The sequence below is a fragment of the Anas platyrhynchos genome, chromosome 14 (assembly GCF_047663525.1).
Source record: "Anas platyrhynchos isolate ZD024472 breed Pekin duck chromosome 14, IASCAAS_PekinDuck_T2T, whole genome shotgun sequence".
In the NCBI taxonomy this organism is placed as follows: domain Eukaryota; kingdom Metazoa; phylum Chordata; class Aves; order Anseriformes; family Anatidae; genus Anas; species Anas platyrhynchos.
Genome location: NC_092600.1, coordinates 9,784,403 through 9,803,554, shown reverse-complemented (window position 1 = coordinate 9,803,554; position 19,152 = coordinate 9,784,403). Strand labels below are relative to the sequence as shown.

Sequence of the window (19,152 nt, the reverse complement as noted above, 5' to 3'; positions counted from 1 at the left end):
GGGCGCCCACCGTCCCCCCCTGTCCCCGTACATCACCCACCCACAGCCCTGCAGCCTGCCCACAGCACTGGGGAAGCACCAAGCATCTTCCTCCACCTCCCTCGTCCCCAAAGGGCTGAGCTGGAGGGATAGGGTCGGTGCTACACCAGGCAGCGTGTTGGTGAGCTGGACACGGCACGGGGCAGCCGGAGAGGTGCTGTGGGTTGGGGCTCAGCAGGATGCTGGCTCAGCACCACAGCGCAGTGCCCCGGCCCCACAGCACGAGCCCACCACCCTCCCGGTGACCCTGGCAGGAGCTCTTTAAGCACGGGCAAGAACTGCTTCTCCCACTGCCCACAGATGCTTGGGCTCCTGCCAGAGATAGCAGCCGTCCGGCCGTCCCTCCCTCCCCGCTTCCCGCCCTCCCTCCTCCCCAGGGCTGGGACGAAACGGGCTGCCCGAGCCAGCGGGGCTGCCGCCGAGCCGCTGCCGGCTGTTGTGGGGACAGCACGAAGGCAGCGGGCTGGGGGACACCGCTTCTGCCCCGCCGGACCGGGTCAGCTCGGGAGCCGCGGTGGCCGGGACACCCGGGGCGGTCGGCGATGGAGGGGCCGAGCGGCGAGAGGCTGCGGTGAGCGGGGTGCACGCAGCGGGGGGCAGCCCCATGGGGATTCGGCCACTGGAGGGGCCGGGGCCGGGCCAGCATGGAGGCCACCGGCACCCTCCCCAATGCCTCCGGTAACGGCAGCCAGGCCGGCAGCCCCCCGCACGGCCCGGCGGCCACGGGGCTCATCCTGCTGGCCGTCCTCGCCGTCCTGCTGGCCACGCTGGTGGGCAACGCGCTGGTGGTGGCGGCCGTCTCCACCAGCCGGGCTCTGCGCGCCCCGCAGAACCTTTTCCTGGTGTCCCTGGCTTCGGCGGACATCCTGGTGGCCGTCCTCATCCTGCCCTTCTCGCTGGCCAACGAGGTGATGGGCTACTGGTATTTCGGCAGCCTGTGGTGCAGCCTCTACCTGGCGCTGGACGTGCTGCTCTGCACGGCCTCCATCGGCCACCTCTGCGCCATCAGCCTCGACCGCTACTGGGCCGTCACCCGGGCGGCACGGCTCAACCTGCGGCGCAGCCCCGGCCGCGTCAAGGGCATGATCGGGGCCGTGTGGGCCGCGGCCGCCCTGGTGGCCCTGCCGCCCCTCTTCAAGGCCCGGCCGCGGGCGCGGGTGTGCGAGCTGAGCGACGAGACGTGGTACGTGCTGGCCTCCTGCGTCGCCTCCTTCTTCGCCCCCTGCCTCGTCATGGTCACCGTCTACTGCCGCATCTACCGCCTGACCACGCGCAGGAACGCCGCGGTCCTGGCCGCCCGCCGCGGCTCGGCGCCGTGCCCCGGGGAGGCGAGCAGGAGGGCGTCCTGGGCCGCGGCACCGGGCCGGCGGCACCGGAGCCAGCACCACAGCGTGTCACTGTGCCGCCGGAGGCTGGTGCGGGTGCGGGAGCGGCGCTTCACCATCGTGCTGGCCGTGGTCATCGGGGCCTTCGTGCTCTGCTGGTTCCCCTTCTTCTTCACCTACAGCCTGGAGGCGGTGTGCGGGGAGGGCTGCCGCGTCTCCAAGCCCCTCTTCAGCTTCTTCTTCTGGATCGGTTACTGCAACAGCAGCCTCAACCCCGTCATCTACACCGTCTTCAACAGGGATTTCCGTGCTGCTTTCCGCAGGCTCCTGGCGGTGCCCAGGCGGCACGGCTCCTAGAGCCCCCCCGGGATGGACAGCGGGGGCACAGAGGGCTGTGCTGCTGGTCCTGGTCCCGAGGTACTTTCAGAAACGCAGGATGTTGCAGGAGGGTGAATAAAAAGGGACAAATTGCACAGCTGGGGCTGGTGTCTGCCTCCCGGGAGCCTGGTGAGCTGCCCCTGTGGGCACCCGGCCCTGTTCCTCTCCCAGGTTGTCCCATTCCAGCCCAGCACTTCTTGCAGCGTGGGTGACCTGTAAAAGGTGACAACTCGTGTGGCACCTCCGGTGAGTGCCAGCACTCCTTGCCACCCCCATGGGACAGGGACAGCCTCATGGACCAAGCAAACACCGGCTCCTCTGCTCGCATTTGGCCCTGAGCATCCTCACACAAAGCACAGGGACAGACCCTGTGGCTGCCGTGGGGGACACGAGACCCCCACCTAGCAGCACCACGGGTGCTGGGCTGAGCTGGCCGTGCCACACAGCATCCCAGTACCGGCCCAGTGCCTCCAGCAGAGCTCCCCAGGCCGTCCCCTCCATGCCATGGGGGCACAACGGGTGCTGGGCTGGGGCAGAGCACCCTATTGCCTGCTCGAGGGGTTCAGCGGGATCTCGCTGCAGGAGATGGGGTCAGGCAGAAACACACCGTGTCACGGCCCGGGGCATGAGGGAGAATTGTGGGGTGATGATCAGGGGCAACCACAGCCCCCAGGGGCAGTGCCCGTGCCGGGCAGCCCAGCCCGGCCTCGCTGCTCCACGCAGACACGCAGGGGTCAGAGGCGCCTCGACTTCTCCAGCTTCGCAGCTCAAAATAGAAAATCTCAAAACATCAAACTTTCACTCGGCTAAAAACAGCCGCCGGCGCCTGGGAGCCGGATCCCGAGGAACGCCGCCGGCCCCAGGCCAGCCCCGGGGTCCGGCGAGGGACGCGGGCACCGGGGTGGCGAGGGGCAGGTGGCCCTGGTCGGGTCGGCGTGTGGCACCAGCACCGGGCACGGCCCGGCCCCGCTCCCCACGGGGATGCTGTGGGACGGGGCACGGCGCTGGCAGGGTTTGGACGGAAGGAGCTGCCCCTATCGCCACCGCCTGCTTCCCCTGCTGCGGCCGGCCTTTCGCCTGTTCACAATTAACCAGCACTTGGCGGCTAAAAATACCCAAGGGGAGGGCGCGTGAGGGTGCACAGCAGGCCGAGGAGGCTGCCCCATCCCCTCCGTGTCCCTTTGCATTCAGAGTGTGTTGGAGGGCTGCTTTATCCCGCACAGCACGGCCCCTGATCGGGAGAACAATTCCCCCCGCCAGCACCGATTATTCCTGCCCCCGTGCAGTACCTGAACCGCGTCCTGTGTTTTCGTGCTGTTTCTTTGTCGAGATTATTTTTGAACCATTCCCCTGCGCTGTGCCAGGCAGGGGGGTGCAGCCCTCCCTCCCCCTCCAGCCGGGTTTGGAGGGGGGGAACCGGGACCCTCGTGTGTGTGCTCTGACACCGTGCTGGGGGCAGTGATGCCCGCCCGCGGTGCTGCAAAACGGCAGCCCAGGCACAGTCCTGGCAGGTTCTCACCAGCGCTCGCTGCCCGTGCAGTTTGTGTCGTTATCGGGAGAGATAACGGGAAGAGGAACCTTCCCCTTCCTGCACAGAGCAGGGGAGCACACAGGGATGGAGCTCAGGGGGTGCTTGTGGGGGCACTGGGGGTGGTGAGCAGGGAGGATCCCAGGCTGCCCCTTTCCTTGGGTGGGATGAGCCCCTGCTACTGGAGGTGGCGTAAGGAGAAGGTTCGTGCCTCCAGCAATGGCATTCACCCCCAGCCGTAAAGGAGCCTGGGCATGAAAAGGGCATGGAACCAAGCCCTAACAGGGCAGAAACCAGCACAGCAGCTCCCAGGCCAACAGGCAGAGAAACCCAAGGCTCTTCCCAAAGCAATGGCTGGGGGCTGAGCACAGAGCTGGCACCGCCCTGCATGGGCAGAGCGACAACGAACGCAGCACCCACCCAACCCGCAGCCCACCCACCGCCGCCTGCCAAGCCCCCCGCGCCCGCACCCCCTTATAAACACCTTCTAGCCCCGCCCCCTCCACGACGCCTCTATCACGATCCCTCCCTCCGCAGAGTGGCAGCTCGCGGCCCAATCAAATCCCGCGGGAGGCGGGACCTCACTGCGGTGGGCGCCCTTGCCGCTCGCCCAATCCCCGCGCGGCGCTGCGGCTGCGCTCTCTGACTGACAGCTCTCCCTCCAATCATCACCCGGCCCCGCCCCCTCGCCGGCCTCCACCAATGGGCGCCGCGCGACGCGCTCTTCCCCCTCTCCGCCCCGCCCCCTCACACCTCCGCCGGGAGGGCAGCGGCGCGGCGGCGGGGAGGGGGGGGCGTGGCTTCCTGGGAGGAGGAGCGAGACGGACCAATCAGAGCGCGGCGCGGGAGGAGCGTGGGCAGCGATTGGCTGGTTGGGCCGCGAGGGGGCGGGGCCTGGCGGCGGCGGCGGCGGCGGCCGGGGCGGGCGGGAGGGGACGGGAGGGGAGGGGGGGGGGGAGGCGGCGGCGGCCGGGACGCGATCGGTGTCGGCGCGGAGCCGGCGGGGCCCGGGCCCATGGAGCTGGAGAACATCGTGGCCAACACCGTGCTGCTGAAGGCACGGGAAGGTGAGCGGAGCCGGTACCGGGCCGCTCCCGGTAACCGGGGGGGGTTGGGAAACCGGGGAGGGACCGGGCCCGGCCCTGCACGAAGCCCCCGGTGCTCAGCGGTGCTCAGCGCCCCCGGGCGTGCGGCCCTCCGGGGGTCCCCAGCCCCTCCGGTGCACGGCAGGGCCTCACCGAGCCGCCGTCGGTACCGGGGGCGAGGCCGTCCCCAGCCTCCGGGCCCCCCCCGTGGCTCACCGGGGGCACCGGGGGCACCGCGGCTGTCGGCAGAGCCCCGGTTCAGCCGGGCACCGGGGAGCTGGGCAGGGCCCGGGGGGCACCGGGGGGAGCGGTGCTGAGCCCAGCGGGTGCGGAGCTGTGCTCGGTACCGGGAGACCCCCGAAAGTGTAACGAGAGGGGCTGGGGGTGAGCCCTGAGCACCGGGGTTAACGGCACCGGGGTGGAGGCGACCCCGAGCTGCCCCAACACCGGGCTGCAGGGCGACGGATCCAGCACGGGGACCTGGGCACCGGTGCAGGCGACGCCGAACGCGGACGGAGCCCGACGGCAGCCTCGGGACCTCGGGACGTGAGACACGGCCTCGCACGGGGCCGCCGGGACATCCCGGCGGTGCCACGACCCCGAGAGGTGCTGCCAGGAGCTGGGGGGGCTCAGCAGAGGAGCCCTGGGAGAGTTGGGCCCCGGGGAGGCGGAGGAGCCCTCCCCCGTTGTCCTCCCTCTCTGCCGGTTTCGGCAGCCCGGCACCGAGGTGTCACCGAGCCCCGAAACGCCTCTGCGGTGAGCCGCGGGCTGGCCCCGTCCCCAAAAGGAGGGCGCTCAGGGGGCGAGCTCCCCGCTCAGCATCACCCACGGGACCATGGAGAGCTGTGCCCGAGGGGCCCCGGAGCCTCCTTCCCTCCAGAACGGGCTGCGGGGTGCAGACCCGCATCCCCGGGGCGTTACGGGGGCACGGCTCTGCCCTCCCTCCCCTGCTTACGGGGCCGCGGGTGCCATCCCCGTCCTTTCTGCGGCCGCCAAGAAGGTGTCTGCGCTGCTGGTTTCTTCCACCCCTGCATACCCTTGAGTCACTTCCTTCCTGAGCGCGTACGCTCGTGCAGCCCGGCTGCTGCTTGGGGGGCAGATGCAGCGCAGCTCCACGGGGCCGCGGCGCGTCCCCCTTGGGCCCCCCGGGCCTCACCGGGTGCCACGAGCCCAGACCTTGGGGACGGGGCTGAATTGCGTTTGTGGCAGAGGCACGGCTTGGGAAAGCGTTTCTCAAGAGCTGCTCAACGATGGTCAACACTGATTTTGGGAAGCCCTGCGCTTGGCCACGCTCAGCGGGGCCGTTTGGTGCCTGTCCAAAAAGGGGACGCGGGATCCCCATGGAGGGATCCCCATGGAGGGATCCCCATGGAGGTTGGCCGGTGCGAGCGACCCGGCGGGTTTCACTCCGTGCTGCTGGCTGGGATGTAAATCTGTCGGTGTCTCCAGAAGCTTTCCCACCCTGTCCTACAGCGCTGGGCGCTCGCCCCAGCACCCGAAGCCAGGGGAATATCTGCCCGGTGGATCTCGCTGCCTTATCTCGGGAGAGCGCAGGGAGTGGCCCCACTTCACAGATGGGAAACCGAAGCCATGAGCCCCGGGGCAAGGCAGCGAGCTGTCTGTGGAGCCGGGAGGAGAGCAGGAATTCCTGTCTCCCAGCTTTCTTCGGGTCCTTTCTCCGCGAGCCCCTCCCTGGAGTAAGCAATCAGCCTGGAGTGAGTAGGTGGCAGGAGCATCGTAACCACGGCAGGAAACCGGCGGCGGGGAGCTTCACACCGAGCGGGGCTTGGCCTCCAGAGCTGCTCGGTTATGCGCAGGTCCCGAGGCACGGGGTGACCTGGGGCTCCCTCCGCCTTCGTTTTCCCATCTTAAAGACAAGTAGCTGAAGCATCCAGCTCTGTTCTGACCCCAGGAGGTGGTGAAACCACCAGGCCCTGCCCGGGCTCGCTCCCGGGATGGACACAGGGTGGGTGCTCTTGCACCAGGACACCCCTCGTTCATCCCTCATCACCCCAAATTTGTGTCCCCTGCAGGTGGCGGCGGAAACAGGAAGGGCAAGAGCAAGAAATGGCGCCAGATGCTGCAGTTCCCCCACATCAGCCTCTGCGAGGAGCTCCGGCAAGCCCTCGGTGAGCAGCGGCTGCGGGGTCGGGACGGGGGGCAAGCACCCGTGGCCAGGGGGGCTCTGTGGGCACCGCGCTGCCGGAGCTGGGCACACCCGAACACGCTCAGCTCGTGGGTCAGGGAGGTGTGTGGGGGCCAAGCGGGTTCTTGCTGCGCCGTAGGGGTAAGAATTGTGCAGCTGGGCAGGGCCTGGCCTGTCCGTTTGATTTTGCACTTTGTACTCCTCCTGGCTTGAACGTTGTTTGTGCAGCAGGTTTGGTCCCGGCATCAGGTGGAATTGTTTGGGGAGCTGGAGGGTGGGAATGCCGTCCCTGCTGGGAAGGGGCGAGCTTGTTTAAATTGTCGCTCCAGCCTCGGCTGCCAGCTGCGGAGCGGCACGGCGCTGGCCTTGGTTCAAGGTGGGTGTCACGGGGCTGCCTGGGTTTGGGACGCGCCCACAGCTCTGGGTTCCTCACTGCCCGGGTGTCCCAGGAGCTGGTGACCCCGAGGGTGGCTCCGCTTGAAGGCACGTGGGACTGCAGCACCTGGCTGAAGGGCTTCCATCATGCACGCTGGCACCTCCCAGCCCAAAACCACTGCACTCAGGCAGAGATTCCAGCCTTGGTTTGCTGCCTCTCGGAGCAGGTCCTGAGCTCCTGCTGTCCTTGCAGCTCTCACCTTGGCCGCCCCGAGCTCTTTGTGCCCCGAGCTCTTTGTGCATTTCTGGCCACTCCGTGCCCTCGGCAGAGCATCCTGTGGGTGCCGTATCTGTTCCAGCAGAAGTTCACCTTCATCAAACCACCCATCTGCTGGCGGTGGGTGCTGGTTCTCTGCCCGTTTTTGCCATCCCACTGTCCAGCTCGGGGATCCCTGCGATGCTCCGTGGGCACATCCATCCCAGCCTGTGGCTGTCACCACCCATGCCCCCACTTCCCCCTGCGGAGGCACGAGAGAAGCGCTCTGCCTTGCCTCTTTCGGTTTCCTCGTTAAGAGACACCCGGATCCCTACTCACAGCTCTCTGAGCAGCTGCAGTGCCTTCATTTTCCCTTTGTGGGGGAAACAGCCCACCAGAAACACGCTGGCTTCCCTCAGCGGGGTCACAGCGGGGCTGGCTGCCGGCTGCACCGCCAGCGCGCCTGGGCAGCCCCAAACCCATCCCGGCAGCCCCAAACTCCCAAGGGGAACTCCTTCCCCTGCAGACAAGGGAACCAGCCGGGGCAGCCGAGCTGGCGAAGCGGCCCCCGCCCCCACGGCAGCCTCCCCGCACGCCGAGCACCGCCAGGAAGCCGCGGCTTCCTCGGGACAAACTGCAGCACCGGCAGGGGAAGGCGGCGGTACCGGGAGGTGTGAGGGGGCCCCCGGGGCCGAGCAGGGCAGGGTGAGGTGCTGCAGGGTGCTGAGGAAGGTGCCGAGCCCTGGCCGGGTGCTGCAGCTTGGGGTAGGTCTGGAGGGAAGCTCGGTGACCGCAGCGCTGCGGTAATTCGGCAGGGGGAGGGAGGAAGAGGGTGGAAGCTCCGAGGTGTGTGTGGGGAGCTGCGAGGGTGCAGGGCACCCCGAGGTGCTGGGTGGCTGCGCCTCCAGTCCCAGGCAGCCCTGTGGGGCAGCAGTTCTGGTCCGTGATTAAACGGGATTTAAACTGAAAGGGGAAAAAAAACAGGACTGGAAGCAGTGTGGATGGTCAAAGATGTTGGTGCCCGGCTCAAAATACCTCAGGGAGAGGGCTCGGAGGAGTCAGCAGGGGAAATCCAGCTGCAGAGGGCGGTGGGACCTGGGGTACGAGCAGTGGGGCCGTGGTGCAGCACTACCAGGACACCGCTGGACGTGGTTCCCCCATTTTGGCCCCGCTGCTCTCAGCAGGGCCTTGGGGAAGCGGAGCAGGTTCGGGAGTCGTCAGAGCGAGCCCAGGCATGGGTCTGCCTCGAAACAAGCTCAGGGCGTCCCTCAGGGCCCCAAAAAGCTGTGTTTCTGCCAGTTCTGTGTGGGGAGGGAATGGAGGGGAGATGCTGAGATCCCTTCCTCAAAATAAGCCGGGGAGAGCACACAGAGGAGCAGCCAGAGCCTCTCTGAGGGCTCGCCTTCCGCAGGGGGCTGCAAAAACTCAATCATGGCAGCCCCTCATCCTTGGGTCCCCTCTCCTGGGATTTTGGGGCTGTCCAGGCCCTTGAGCCCGCCCTGACCCTGTCTGTCCCCGTTTGCAGAGCGGGACTACCACAGCCTGTGCGAGAGGCAGCCCATCGGGCGCGCGCTGTTCCGGCAGTTCTGCGAGACGCGCCCCGAGCTGGCACGCTGCGTCAGCTTCCTGGACGCCGTGGTAAGGACCGGGATGTCCCTGTGTCCCCCTGGGGCTATGGGGCCGGGAGAGGGCTTTCCTGGGGTTCCCAGCTGGGGCTGGGCCTCGCTGCCTCCTGGCAGCAGGGCTGGGTTCCTGCTGGGCCTGCCCCCGACGGTGTTTGCTCTGTGCAGGCCGGGTACGAGGTGGCTCCGGACGAGAAGCGGAAGGAATGCGGGCAGCACCTGATCGAGAAGTACCTGAAGCCAAAGGTGAGTGAGAGGAGCAGTTTGGTGCCTGCCGGGGTGGATGGAACAGCTGCGAGGCTGGCAGCACCTCGTCACCCAGGCAGGAGGGAGAGGGCAAAGTCCACCCCACGAGCGCCTGCGCTGCTTTTCCCACTGCTCCCAAAGCACTTGGGGGCCGTTTCTGTGGGTTTCTCCTTCCCCGGCGGGACCCCTGGGCTCTGCTCACTGGGTCTGACCCGCTCCCTTTGTCCCCAGAGCGAGGACCACGTGCCTGAAGTCCCCCCCCAGCTGGTGGATGCCTGCTGTGAGCGGCTGGAGCAGGAACCCTCCAAGGAGCTCTTCAAGGAATCCACCAAGTACGTTGTGGGGCCGGGCTCGCACCGCCGAGCACCTCATCCACCCCGCTCCCTTCCTCCAGGCCCCCCGAGGGCTGGTGTTAGGGCTGGGACTGCGTGGGCAGAGCTCAGGGCTGGTGGTTTGCAGCACAGCTCCAGGAAAACAAACACGAGGAGCTCCTGTGGGCTCGGAGAGCCACAAACTGCTGCGGGAACCTCTGTCACTGCGCTCGGTTCGCCGTGGGGCTGAGCTGCCATCGTCGCTCTAGGGACCTAAGGTCACTTCTGTTCCCTCGACTCATCACAGAGTCGGTGACCGAGGTCCTGGCTCCGGGCGCGAAGAGGAAGCTGCTGGGGAAACGGGGCTGTGGGCCCCCCAACCCCTCCCCGAGCAGCGGCAGGAGCGCGTTGCCTAACCCAGGGCTCCGTGTGTGGTAACTGCTGTCACCGTCTGAATGCAGAGCCTGCGGGCTGGGCCCTGCCTTCTCTTGGCAAGCTCTGAAAGGGGAAGAGCCCATCCGCTTCGCCTTGATGCACGGCTCCAGTCTAGACACTGTGTCTGTAAGGCTTTTTTGCTCTGCTGGGCAGCCCTGGCAGCGGCCCGGCAGGCAGTTAGCTCTCCGGAGAGGGATCCCCGGTGGCCTTTTGTGCTGGAAATTCAGCTGAAACTGAACGGCTCTGCGCCCGCTGCTGGGTGTTGCTAGCAGGTTTTGGCAGCTGATCACAGCCGTGTGCGTGCGCCCTGTGAGCAGGGGGATTGCAGAGCCCTGTCACCCCCCTTAGTCCCACGGTGCTGAAAGGCCACAGTTACCAGTGCCAGCACAGTCCCAGGGCACCACCTCTGTCACGGTGGTGTCTCCAACACATCTTCTTTTTGCACCAAACCTTGGTGGGCTTTTGGGTCAGGGCTGTGCAGGGCGATTCTGCCCTGGGCTGGGTGAGGGGCTGGCAAAGCGACCGGGTTCTCGGGGCTCCTCACCTCCTCTCCTTGCGCCGCCGTCTGTCACAGCCCTGAGCAGCTCTCACCTCGCTGGCTCTGCTCTCCCCTAGGCTTATCCACGACTACCTGAGTGTGGCTCCCTTTGCTGACTACCTCGACAGCTTGTACTTCAACCGCTTCCTGCAGTGGAAATGGCTGGAACGGTAACGTTGCTTCGCTGGGAGACCTGTGCCTGCAGCACACGGGCTGCCTGAGGGGTCCCTAGAGCTCCTTTCCCTGCTGGGCCCTCTCCTTCAGGGCCCGAATTGGCACAAACAGCCTCCACGGGCTGCCCCAGCCTTGCAGGGAAGCAAGGTGTGCTGGAGCAGGGGCTTCGGGGTGACCCCCAGACTCAGGGCACGGGGGTGGTTTGGGCTTCAGCTCCTGCTCTCGTCCTGCTCCCGTCTCACTCCGGTTTCCTTTGCCTCGCAGGCAGCCAGTGACCAAAAACACTTTCCGCCAGTACCGTGTGCTAGGCAAGGGCGGTTTTGGAGAGGTGAGTGACCGGCGTTTCCTCCGCATTCGGGGCGGGCAGGCAGCCTGCTGCAAGCTGCTCCAGCACCTGGGGCAAGGAGCTGCTGGCTCCGTGGGCTGTGGGATTTTGCAGGGCTGTTCCCTTGGGCTCCGTGCCAGGTACCGCTGTGCTCTGGGCACCGCGTTATCCGTCAGCTCCTCTCTGATGGACAGGAGCTCCCCTCTTGCCAGCCACGGGAGGTGCAGGAGGTGGTTGCACAGAAGAGGCAGCACGTGCACGCTGCTGGCTAGGGAACCAGGTCTTCTCCCAGTGTCTTGGCACAGCAAACTGCACTCCCCAAAACTGGCACTGTCAGGCTTTCCTTCTATTTCTGGAGTGGCCTTCTGTCCTCCCAGGCACCAGCCGTGGTGTCTGCTACAGGTGGCGGGGGCACTGTACCTCTCTGCTGCTCATCTGTGACATCCCGAGATGTCTCTGTGTCCCCGTGTCCTCGCCGTGGCAGCTCGCTCCGTGCCGACCTCGGGGTGAGGCTGGAACGAGGACTTCTTTGCCTTCCTGTGCCTCTCAAGAGCAGAACCTAAACCCCACGACAGAGACAGCAGCGGGAGAGCGCTGAGCCTTGTCCCCCCCTCCAGGTTTGTGCCTGCCAAGTGCGTGCCACGGGGAAGATGTACGCCTGCAAGAAGCTGGAGAAGAAACGGATCAAAAAGCGGAAGGGAGAGGCCATGGCCCTGAATGAGAAACAGATCCTGGAAAAAGTGAACAGTAGGTTTGTAGTAAGTACATGGGAATTGCTCTCACTTTGCTGTGGTGGCTGATTCCTTCCACAACCAGCCGGCCGGGCACTTCTGTGCTCTTCAGCTCATCCCCAGGAGCAGGGTCCTGGTGGCTGCACACCTCTCATAAGGCTGGGGTTTGGCAGGACCTCCTGCCACCTCCGTGAGATGACCTGAATGCCTCCAAAGGCAGGCCCAAAGTCCCATCCAGTCTCACGGGCACCCTGTTACCTTTAGGGCAAAAGGAAGCAGTGAAAACTGTCTCTCCAGGCAGCTGAAGGGGCAGAAGCCTGTCCCTAAGCTACGTGACGGGGAGCTCTCCCTGGCTGCACAGAGGTGTGGACAGCCTGAAACCTCCCGTTACAGGGAATTCATGAGATGTTGCCCCAGGGGTGCTGCTGGGTGCTGCTTGCCCCCAGAGGGGAGCAGTTCTGGCTCGGGGAGATAATATCCTCCCTGTCTGAGGAAAGCTGAGGGCGTTCAGGGGCTGCTGGGCACTTAGAGATGCTCCCTGGGCTCCAACAATTCCCCCGCTGCCTCCTCCCCTCTGTGAAGGCCCCGTCCTGCTGCCCATGCCTGGCTTCTTGGGTGACAAAGTGTCCGTCAGTGGGGGGCCTCCCTCTTCCAGCTGTGTCTTCTAACAGCCTTTCTGCCCTGAATTGCAGGTGAGCTTAGCCTATGCATATGAAACTAAAGATGCTCTCTGCCTAGTGCTGACCCTCATGAATGGAGGGGACCTCAAGTTCCATATCTACCACATGGGCGAGGCTGGCTTCGAGGAGCCCCGGGCAGCTTTCTATGCTGCTGAGATCTGCTGTGGCCTCGAGGACTTGCACCAGGAGAGGATAGTGTACAGGTGAGACCTTGTACTGGCTGCAGCAGCAAGGTTTCTGCTGCTCTCACAGACAGCCGGGACTGTCTGCTCAAGAAAATAAGCTCAGGATTGAAAGCAGCACAGAGCTGGGTGAGAGGGGATCAGGAACACAAAGCTGATCTCACAGGAGATGCAGGAAGAATCAGTTTTGCTTCCTTGTGCTGGTAAAGGATCACCCAGAGCAGGACTCGAATTCTGAGTGCCTCAGGGCACTTGGGTTAAGCTCTTGGGTGCTTAACTCCGAAGAACTGACACTGGGCAGGAGGGAAAACAAGCTGAGTGCTCTCACCAGCTGTGTGCTGCTGCATTAAGGACAGCACCCGGAGCCAGAAAGTCCCTTCTAGTCCCACCCTGGGCCTTGCCCTGGGCAGGGCAAGCAGAAGCAGCCTCTGCTCCCTCCCTCTTGCACAGCTTGCCCCACTGTGAGTTTTGTGCATGCAGAGGAGGCAGCCACAGGCTCGCTGCCTCCTTTTGGAGGATCCGAGGTTGCCATGACCTGCCTCTGCCTGGCAGGGGGGAGCAGCAGGGCCAGCTCCAGGGCAGGGGGGGCCTGAGGCAGGGGCACTGCATCCCTCTGCTGTTTACCCGTGACTTGCTGAGACGTCGCTGTTCCCTGTGTGTTTGCTTTCATGGTGGGCTTCTTGCTGATCAAGTCTCTTCCTTCCTAGGGACCTGAAGCCAGAGAACATCTTGCTGGATGACCATGGTGAGTGCAGGGCAAAGAGAAACCCGGGCCTAGGTCCTTCTCTCTTCCTGTGCTTGTAGCAGGGTTGCTCTGTGCTCTTGGCAGCCTCAAATACTGCCCCTTGACCCCGTCCTCTTGACTTGTGCCGTTTGTGCAGGTCACATCCGTATCTCAGACCTGGGGCTGGCCGTGCACGTGCCCGAGGGCCAAACAATCAAAGGACGTGTAGGGACAGTGGGCTACATGGGTAAGTGCCCCTGGTTTAACCCAAAACTCCTCCGACTGCACACGTACCCTCCCTGCCCTCACACGTCCCTCGCCCCTGCTCCCGTGCAGCTCCAGAGGTGGTGAAGAACGAGCGCTACACGTTCAGCCCGGACTGGTGGGCTCTGGGCTGCCTGGTGTACGAGATGATCGAGGGGCAGTCGCCCTTCCAGCAGCGCAAGAAGAAGATCAAGCGGGAGGAGGTGGAGCGCCTGGTGAAGGACGTGCAGGAGGAGTACTCCGAGAAGTTCTCGCCCTGCGCCCGCTCCCTCTGCACCATGGTACGAGCATCGCCGTCCCCTCACACCTCCCACCCCGTTGCACGCAGCAGCAGAAAATCAGGGCTGTGGAGGCACTGCCAGAGGTCGGGTTCCCTTGCTCTGGCTCTAAGATAGTGCAGGAGGGTCTGGAGGGTCTGAATTCCTCACGAGCCAACAGCAGGGCTGCTGCTGCCCGAAGCACCATGGGGTCACCGATGTCCCTTTGTGTTGCAGCTCCTGTGCAAAGACCCCTTGGAGCGCCTGGGCTGCCGAGGGGCTGGGGCCAGGGAAGTGAAGGAGCACCCTCTCTTCAAGCACCTCAATTTTCGGAGGCTGGAAGCGGGCATGCTGGACCCCCCCTTCAAACCAGACGTAAGTGCTGCCCACGTCCTGACCTCGCTGGTGCTGTCGAGGGAAGGGGGAGCCCCCGGGGGGCTCCCCAAGGAGCTGGGTTCCTTTTCTCTTCGTGGAGCTGCTGCCCCGGCCACAGCCACGAGTGGATTCCCAACATCCACGGCTGTCTCAGTGGGTGGCATCGCTGTGGGGCCGGGCGTTACAGCCCTGTGTGTGCTCTTCAGCCCCAGGCCATCTACTGCAAGGACGTTCTGGACATCGAGCAGTTCTCCACGGTGAAAGGCGTGGAGCTGGAGCCCACGGACAATGACTTCTACCAGAAGTTTGCTACAGGGAGCGTGCCCATTCCTTGGCAGAATGAGGTAGGTGGGGACTGGCACGTGCACCAGCCCCTTTTTTTTGCAGGATGGGTCTTTGGCCCTGCTTGTGCTCGCCGTGGCTGAGGGCAGCGTCCTGCAGGGTTCCTGCTGTCCCTGCTGCTCCTGTGCCGGTTCCTCAGTGAGGGGCTCTGCGTGGTGATTCCTTCAGCCATCTCTGCCCTCTTCCAGATGATCGAGACAGAGTGCTTCAAGGAGCTGAACGTCTTTAGCACAGATGGCTCGGTGCCCCCAGACCTGGACTGGAAAGGGCAGCCCTCCCCCCAGCCCAAAAAAGGGTTACTCCAGCGCTTCTTCAGCAGACAGGTAAGGAAGAGCGTTCACCCAACGCTCGCTCCGCAGCCCTGAGCCCTCTCCCACCCTTGCCAGGCAGATTTGGCAGGGAGGGGACCCCTGTGCTGGGTGGCCGGACCCCGGGGCTCTCGGGTGGACCCCCGCGGGGCTGCAGGGAGGCTCTCCTGGTGCTGCTGCACGCGGAGGGGGCTGGGCTGGAGTGTCCTGGCTAAACATGCTGCAGTCACACAGGCGGAGAGATGCTGCCGAAGGCACTAAAATAGCAAGTCTTCTCCCTTCCTACATGCATAATCCCATCCCCGAAGAAGCCCTTGATCTTGGTATGGGCTGTGTGGGCTCCCAGGCTCCCCCAGAGCCTTTCTGCTAGACCTTGGGCAGGCAGAGAGGAGCGGCGCTTTCTAGGGATGAGGAGAACAGAAACATTTCGCATCTGCTGCGGGCTTGTTTGCCTGCGTGCCTCCTCTGGGCCAGAACAGTCTTTGCCTTCTTTCCAGGACTGGCAAAGGCTGGGCTGCTGCCTCGGCAGCTGCTTGCAGCTGGGGCTCTCGAGCACGGTTGGCTCTGGCCAGCCCTGGACCCACTCCCAGGCACCCGGCGCTGAGTCCCGCTTCCCCGCCGAGCTCCCGGTTGTGCTTCCCTGTTCGGTGTGACCCAGCTCGTCCCCAGGCAGGCAGGACCTGCGCGAGGCTGGGCTGAGCGGTGGCAGGGGCTGTGCTGTGATTTGCCACGTGTTTTCTCTTTCCAGAGGTGAGCAGTCCCTCCCGGCTGCTCTGCTCAGGGAAATACCCCGGTGGCCCACGGACATGGCAAGATCTGGGAAAGAGGAGTGTTGTCCTTCAGTGCCTAACCCTGTCCCCCCCACCAGAGCACAAGCTGCTTGTTGTCCTAACTGCCCCCTGAGCCACTAATCCCGCTTCCCTCCTCTCGCTGCCTTCCCTGCTGGGGGAAGCCTTGCCCTCGGCTTGAGCCAAAGCTGCCCCGGTACCGCCGGGAGCTCTGCTCCTGGGGGGCTGCAGGGAGCCCTGGGTTGCCTCCGCTCCTCTCCTTGGGTGTCCGGGATACACAGAAGGGTTGAGAAACTGTGAAGGGGTTGGCGTAGTCCTGTGCTCAGCCCCCCTCCCGAGGGCTTCAGCTGCTTTCCGTGGCCTGCTGAGCCCTGCCTGGGGCAGACCGTGCTGGCACTGAGCTGTCTCCCCGGGTGGCTGCAGGCCACGGCGCCCCTCTTCCTCCCAGCTTCTGAGCTAGGCAGCCGTGTGTGCTCACCAATTCGTCTGCTAGGAGCCGAGCCCCAAGGTGCAGCTTTGTTTCCCTGCAGCCTTGGGGTCCCCTCCAGCCCCTCGCCTCCAACGTAGCTCTCCCACGCCTGGGGGACCCGTCCCGTCCCTGCCAGGGGGCAGCCAGGGGCTGTGTTGTGTGACCGTGCTCACCCTGTGCTTGCTGTGCTCCTCTCTCCCTCTCCACCCTCTCGTTGCCCCTCTGCCTTCAGGACTGTTGTGGGAACTGCAGCGACAGCGAGGAAGAGCCCACCCGGCTGTAGGGCACGTTCTCCAGCCCCTGGGACCCCCTTGGCCTCTCCGGGCGCCCAGCAGGACGAGAGGCCAGCCCGAAGGCCGAGGCAGCAGTGGCCCCGCGAGGTGGATTTGTTTACAGCTTCACCAGGCTGGCTGAAGACTCCGAGGACAGCTCCAGCGCTGGCAGCAGCACCCCAGGCCCCAGAACCTCTGGCCACGGGCGAGCTGACGTCCCCAGGACAGACGTGGAGTGCCCTGAGCATCCTGCTGGGGACGGTGCCACCGCTGGGGCCGAGGGCAGGAGGGAGGGATCGTGCCGGCGTGGGCCGAGGCCGGGCTGGAGCAGCTCTGCTGCCACATCCCGTGGTGTCGGAGCGGCGCCGCGGGTTTGGTGTGTATTTATAGCCGTGGGTCTGTACATAGCACACGTCAGTTTTTAATCTATAGGTTGGGGGGGGGGGGCCGGCGCTGCCCCCACCCTGTCACAGGCACAAATGTCCTCCTATGGGGGGGAGCGACGGTCCCAGCTTCGTACCGGGGAGTCCTGGGCAAAGGCTTTGCGTGCCTTGAGGTGTGAAAGCATCTCATCCCGGACCCCTTGGGCCCTGCTGAGGCGTCCCTGGCTCCAGAGGAGTCCATTGCTCAGCCCCGAGGCGCGGGGACCTCCTGTGCCCAAGCGTCTCCCATTGCCTCCTGGCAGCAGAGCGTCACCGCCTCGTCCCCGCTTCCCTGCCTGCCTCCTCCTGCCTCCTTCCTCAACGTGCTGCCAGCTCCAGGAGCTGCTCCTGGCCCCCCCGGCCCGCTGGCAGCCTCCCTGCAGCACCCGCTGGGAAGGTAGAGCCCCAAGGGTCGCTCCCCTGCGTGGTGCGGGGTGGCCCCAGCACGGTGCCACCAGCTCCGTGCTCGCTGCGGGCAGTCCCTCGGGACAGCAGCGCACGGGGCCGTGCTTTTGGGGTGCAGAGGGAGCACCCCTAGAATCCTCCAACCTGTGGGAGCCAACGTGGCCGTGCCCAAGGGCATAGCTGGTGGGACCTGAGCCCCCACAGGGGTCCTGCGTGTCCCCGGGGAGCGACACGGGGCTCGGCACGGCTCCCCTGCCCCTGTCCCGTCTCGTGCATGTTTGTCCGGCCGTGTCCCCAGCAATAACCGCTCTGTGTGTGTCTGTCTGTCTGTGTGTACGTCCGTGCTGCCGCCCCCCTGCTCCTTCTGAGCCAGGCCCCGCGGGTGGGCTGAGCACCTACTTGGACCTGTGGTATCATTCGCTTGCCTTGCACTAAAGTTTGGAAATATTTAAATTTTTAACCTTTGCGTTAACGCCTGTCATTTGCCGCGCCGCGTGCTGCTGCCACGGCGAGGGGTGGGTGGGGGGAGGCAGAAGGGAGTGCAGGGTTTCAGGGGGGTGCTGTAGGGCTGAGAGGGGAGGCCCCGTGGCCTTGTACCCATTGCCAGTGGCCGTGGGCTCTGCTGGTGCTCCCGGCGTGCAGAGGTGGTGCTGAGCACCAGGGGCTGCGGGTGGCCCTCAGTGGCTTCTCCAGGGTGGTTTGGATGCTTCAGGGGTGTGACAGGTCCCAGCTTCATGCCATGGGGTGTCCCACGGGGCTGCTGTGGTCCCCTTTGGGGCAGAATCCCCCACCTGCCCTTGGCACGGCACAGCCCCCGGTGTGCGCAGGGGCCGAGCTGTGCCACTGCCCCCGTCCCCACGGGTGGCATCGCCACGGCTCCACGTGTGGAAGGGGACACCCAGGGCCTGGCACGGGGCTTGGGGCCGGCAGAGCCACCGGGAATGGGGACACCGAGGGCGGCAGCCTGGCCTGGGAGAGGGTCGGGGCCGTGCAGGGTGGGCCGGGAGCCCGGTGCCGGTGGCGGGGCCGTCGGCAGCCTGGTGCGCAGCGCGGGGTGGCCGCGCACAGCTGCACAGGGATGAGAATAGCAAGTGCGGCCGGGTAGCTAGGGAACAGTTGCCATGGGAGCGGGCCGAGGAGGAGTTCTCACACTCGGAGGGGGCATCTTGGGGTAAAATCCAGGAATTTTCTGCAGCCATGGAAGAAAGGAAGGCATTGCGGGGGGATGGGGAGCGATGGGGAGAGCTTGCGCCCATGGCAGCGGTCAGGGCTGGGCCGTTTGGGCACTGCCTGGGCTGCAGCAACCAAGCACGGGGGTCCCAGTGTCACCAGCACCATGCTGGGGATGGGCACCACGGCTCCTCAGGTGGGGCTGGGGGCTGGGAGCACAGGGCCAAGCCCCAGGAGGGCACGGGAAGGGCTCTGCCTCACCCAGCGGTGCCCTAACCCCAAAAACCAGGGGTCCCACGTCCCTCTCCGTGTCCCTGCGGGCGGGGAGCAGCGTGTGCCCTATGTGCTGCTGTAGGGCCACGGTAAAATGCCCGGCTGGGGACGTTCCCAACCCCATCCAGGGCACACGGGGCCCACGGCTGAGCCTCATGGAGGGGTGTTGGGGGGGCACTGAGCACCCCGGGCCCTGCCCCAAGCCGTGGGGCTGTGGAGGCAGCGCCGCACACACGATTTTCAGGGGTGAAGGATGCTCTCAGCTGTTGCCTGGGCAACAGCTCCTCCTCCGGCCCACCATGTGGCTCGGGGAGCGCTCCCCCGCCTGCCTCCCCCCGCCACCACCGTGGGGAAGGCAGCTCCCGGCCCCTGGCGCTGGTGGGGCCGGAGGCCGGGCTCCCACCGCCCGCGGGGTGCCCGCTGCCCACCCGCTCCCCTCGGCCTGACGATGCTGCCCATTGCCCCCGCCAACCCCTCGCTCGTGCCCACGGGGAGCTCCGCGGCCCCCCTGCATGGCCGCAGCCCCCTGCCCACCCCGCCAGCCGCTCGGGCAACCCCGCAAGCGCCGCCGAGCCGGCCTGGCCGCGCTGCCGCGCTCTGAGAGCACACCGCAGGACACGAGGCCCAGCGAGGTGAGTCGGGGACGGAGCGAAAGGGGCCGGAGGGACGAGGCCGGCACGGTGCCGAGGCTGGGACGTGCCACGGAT

At 65.8% G+C, this 19,152-nt stretch overlaps 2 protein-coding genes across 4 annotated transcripts; both read left to right on the top strand.

Annotated features, from left to right (window-relative positions):
- Positions 1 to 111: 111 nt before the first annotated feature.
- LOC113845158 (alpha-2Db adrenergic receptor-like) lies at positions 112 to 1,837 on the top strand. Its single transcript, XM_027468408.3, has one exon. It carries the CDS (start codon positions 684 to 686, stop codon positions 1,719 to 1,721), a length of 1,038 nt encoding a protein of 345 aa, XP_027324209.3. The 5' UTR covers positions 112 to 683; the 3' UTR covers positions 1,722 to 1,837.
- A 2,340-nt stretch (positions 1,838 to 4,177) lies between these two features.
- On the top strand, positions 4,178 to 17,462 carry GRK6 (G protein-coupled receptor kinase 6). 3 transcript variants are annotated; one of them, XM_038186575.2, is made up of 16 exons: positions 4,178 to 4,337; positions 6,389 to 6,484; positions 8,658 to 8,770; positions 8,923 to 9,000; positions 9,232 to 9,332; positions 10,362 to 10,454; positions 10,723 to 10,786; positions 11,401 to 11,530; positions 12,253 to 12,397; positions 13,084 to 13,121; positions 13,258 to 13,347; positions 13,437 to 13,645; positions 13,859 to 13,996; positions 14,203 to 14,340; positions 14,527 to 14,661; positions 16,136 to 17,462. In XM_038186575.2, the coding sequence occupies exons 1-16, from the start codon at positions 4,286 to 4,288 to the stop codon at positions 16,184 to 16,186; spliced, it is 1,671 nt and encodes a 556-aa protein (XP_038042503.1). In that variant the 5' UTR covers positions 4,178 to 4,285; the 3' UTR covers positions 16,187 to 17,462. The 3 variants fall into 3 exon arrangements, with proteins under 3 accessions (XP_038042503.1, XP_027324207.2, XP_027324206.2); XM_027468406.3 differs by having other exon boundaries at positions 11,401 to 11,541; positions 12,207 to 12,397; XM_027468405.3 differs by having other exon boundaries at positions 11,401 to 11,541; positions 12,207 to 12,397; positions 15,395 to 17,462.
- The last annotated feature ends 1,690 nt before the right edge of the window (positions 17,463 to 19,152 follow it).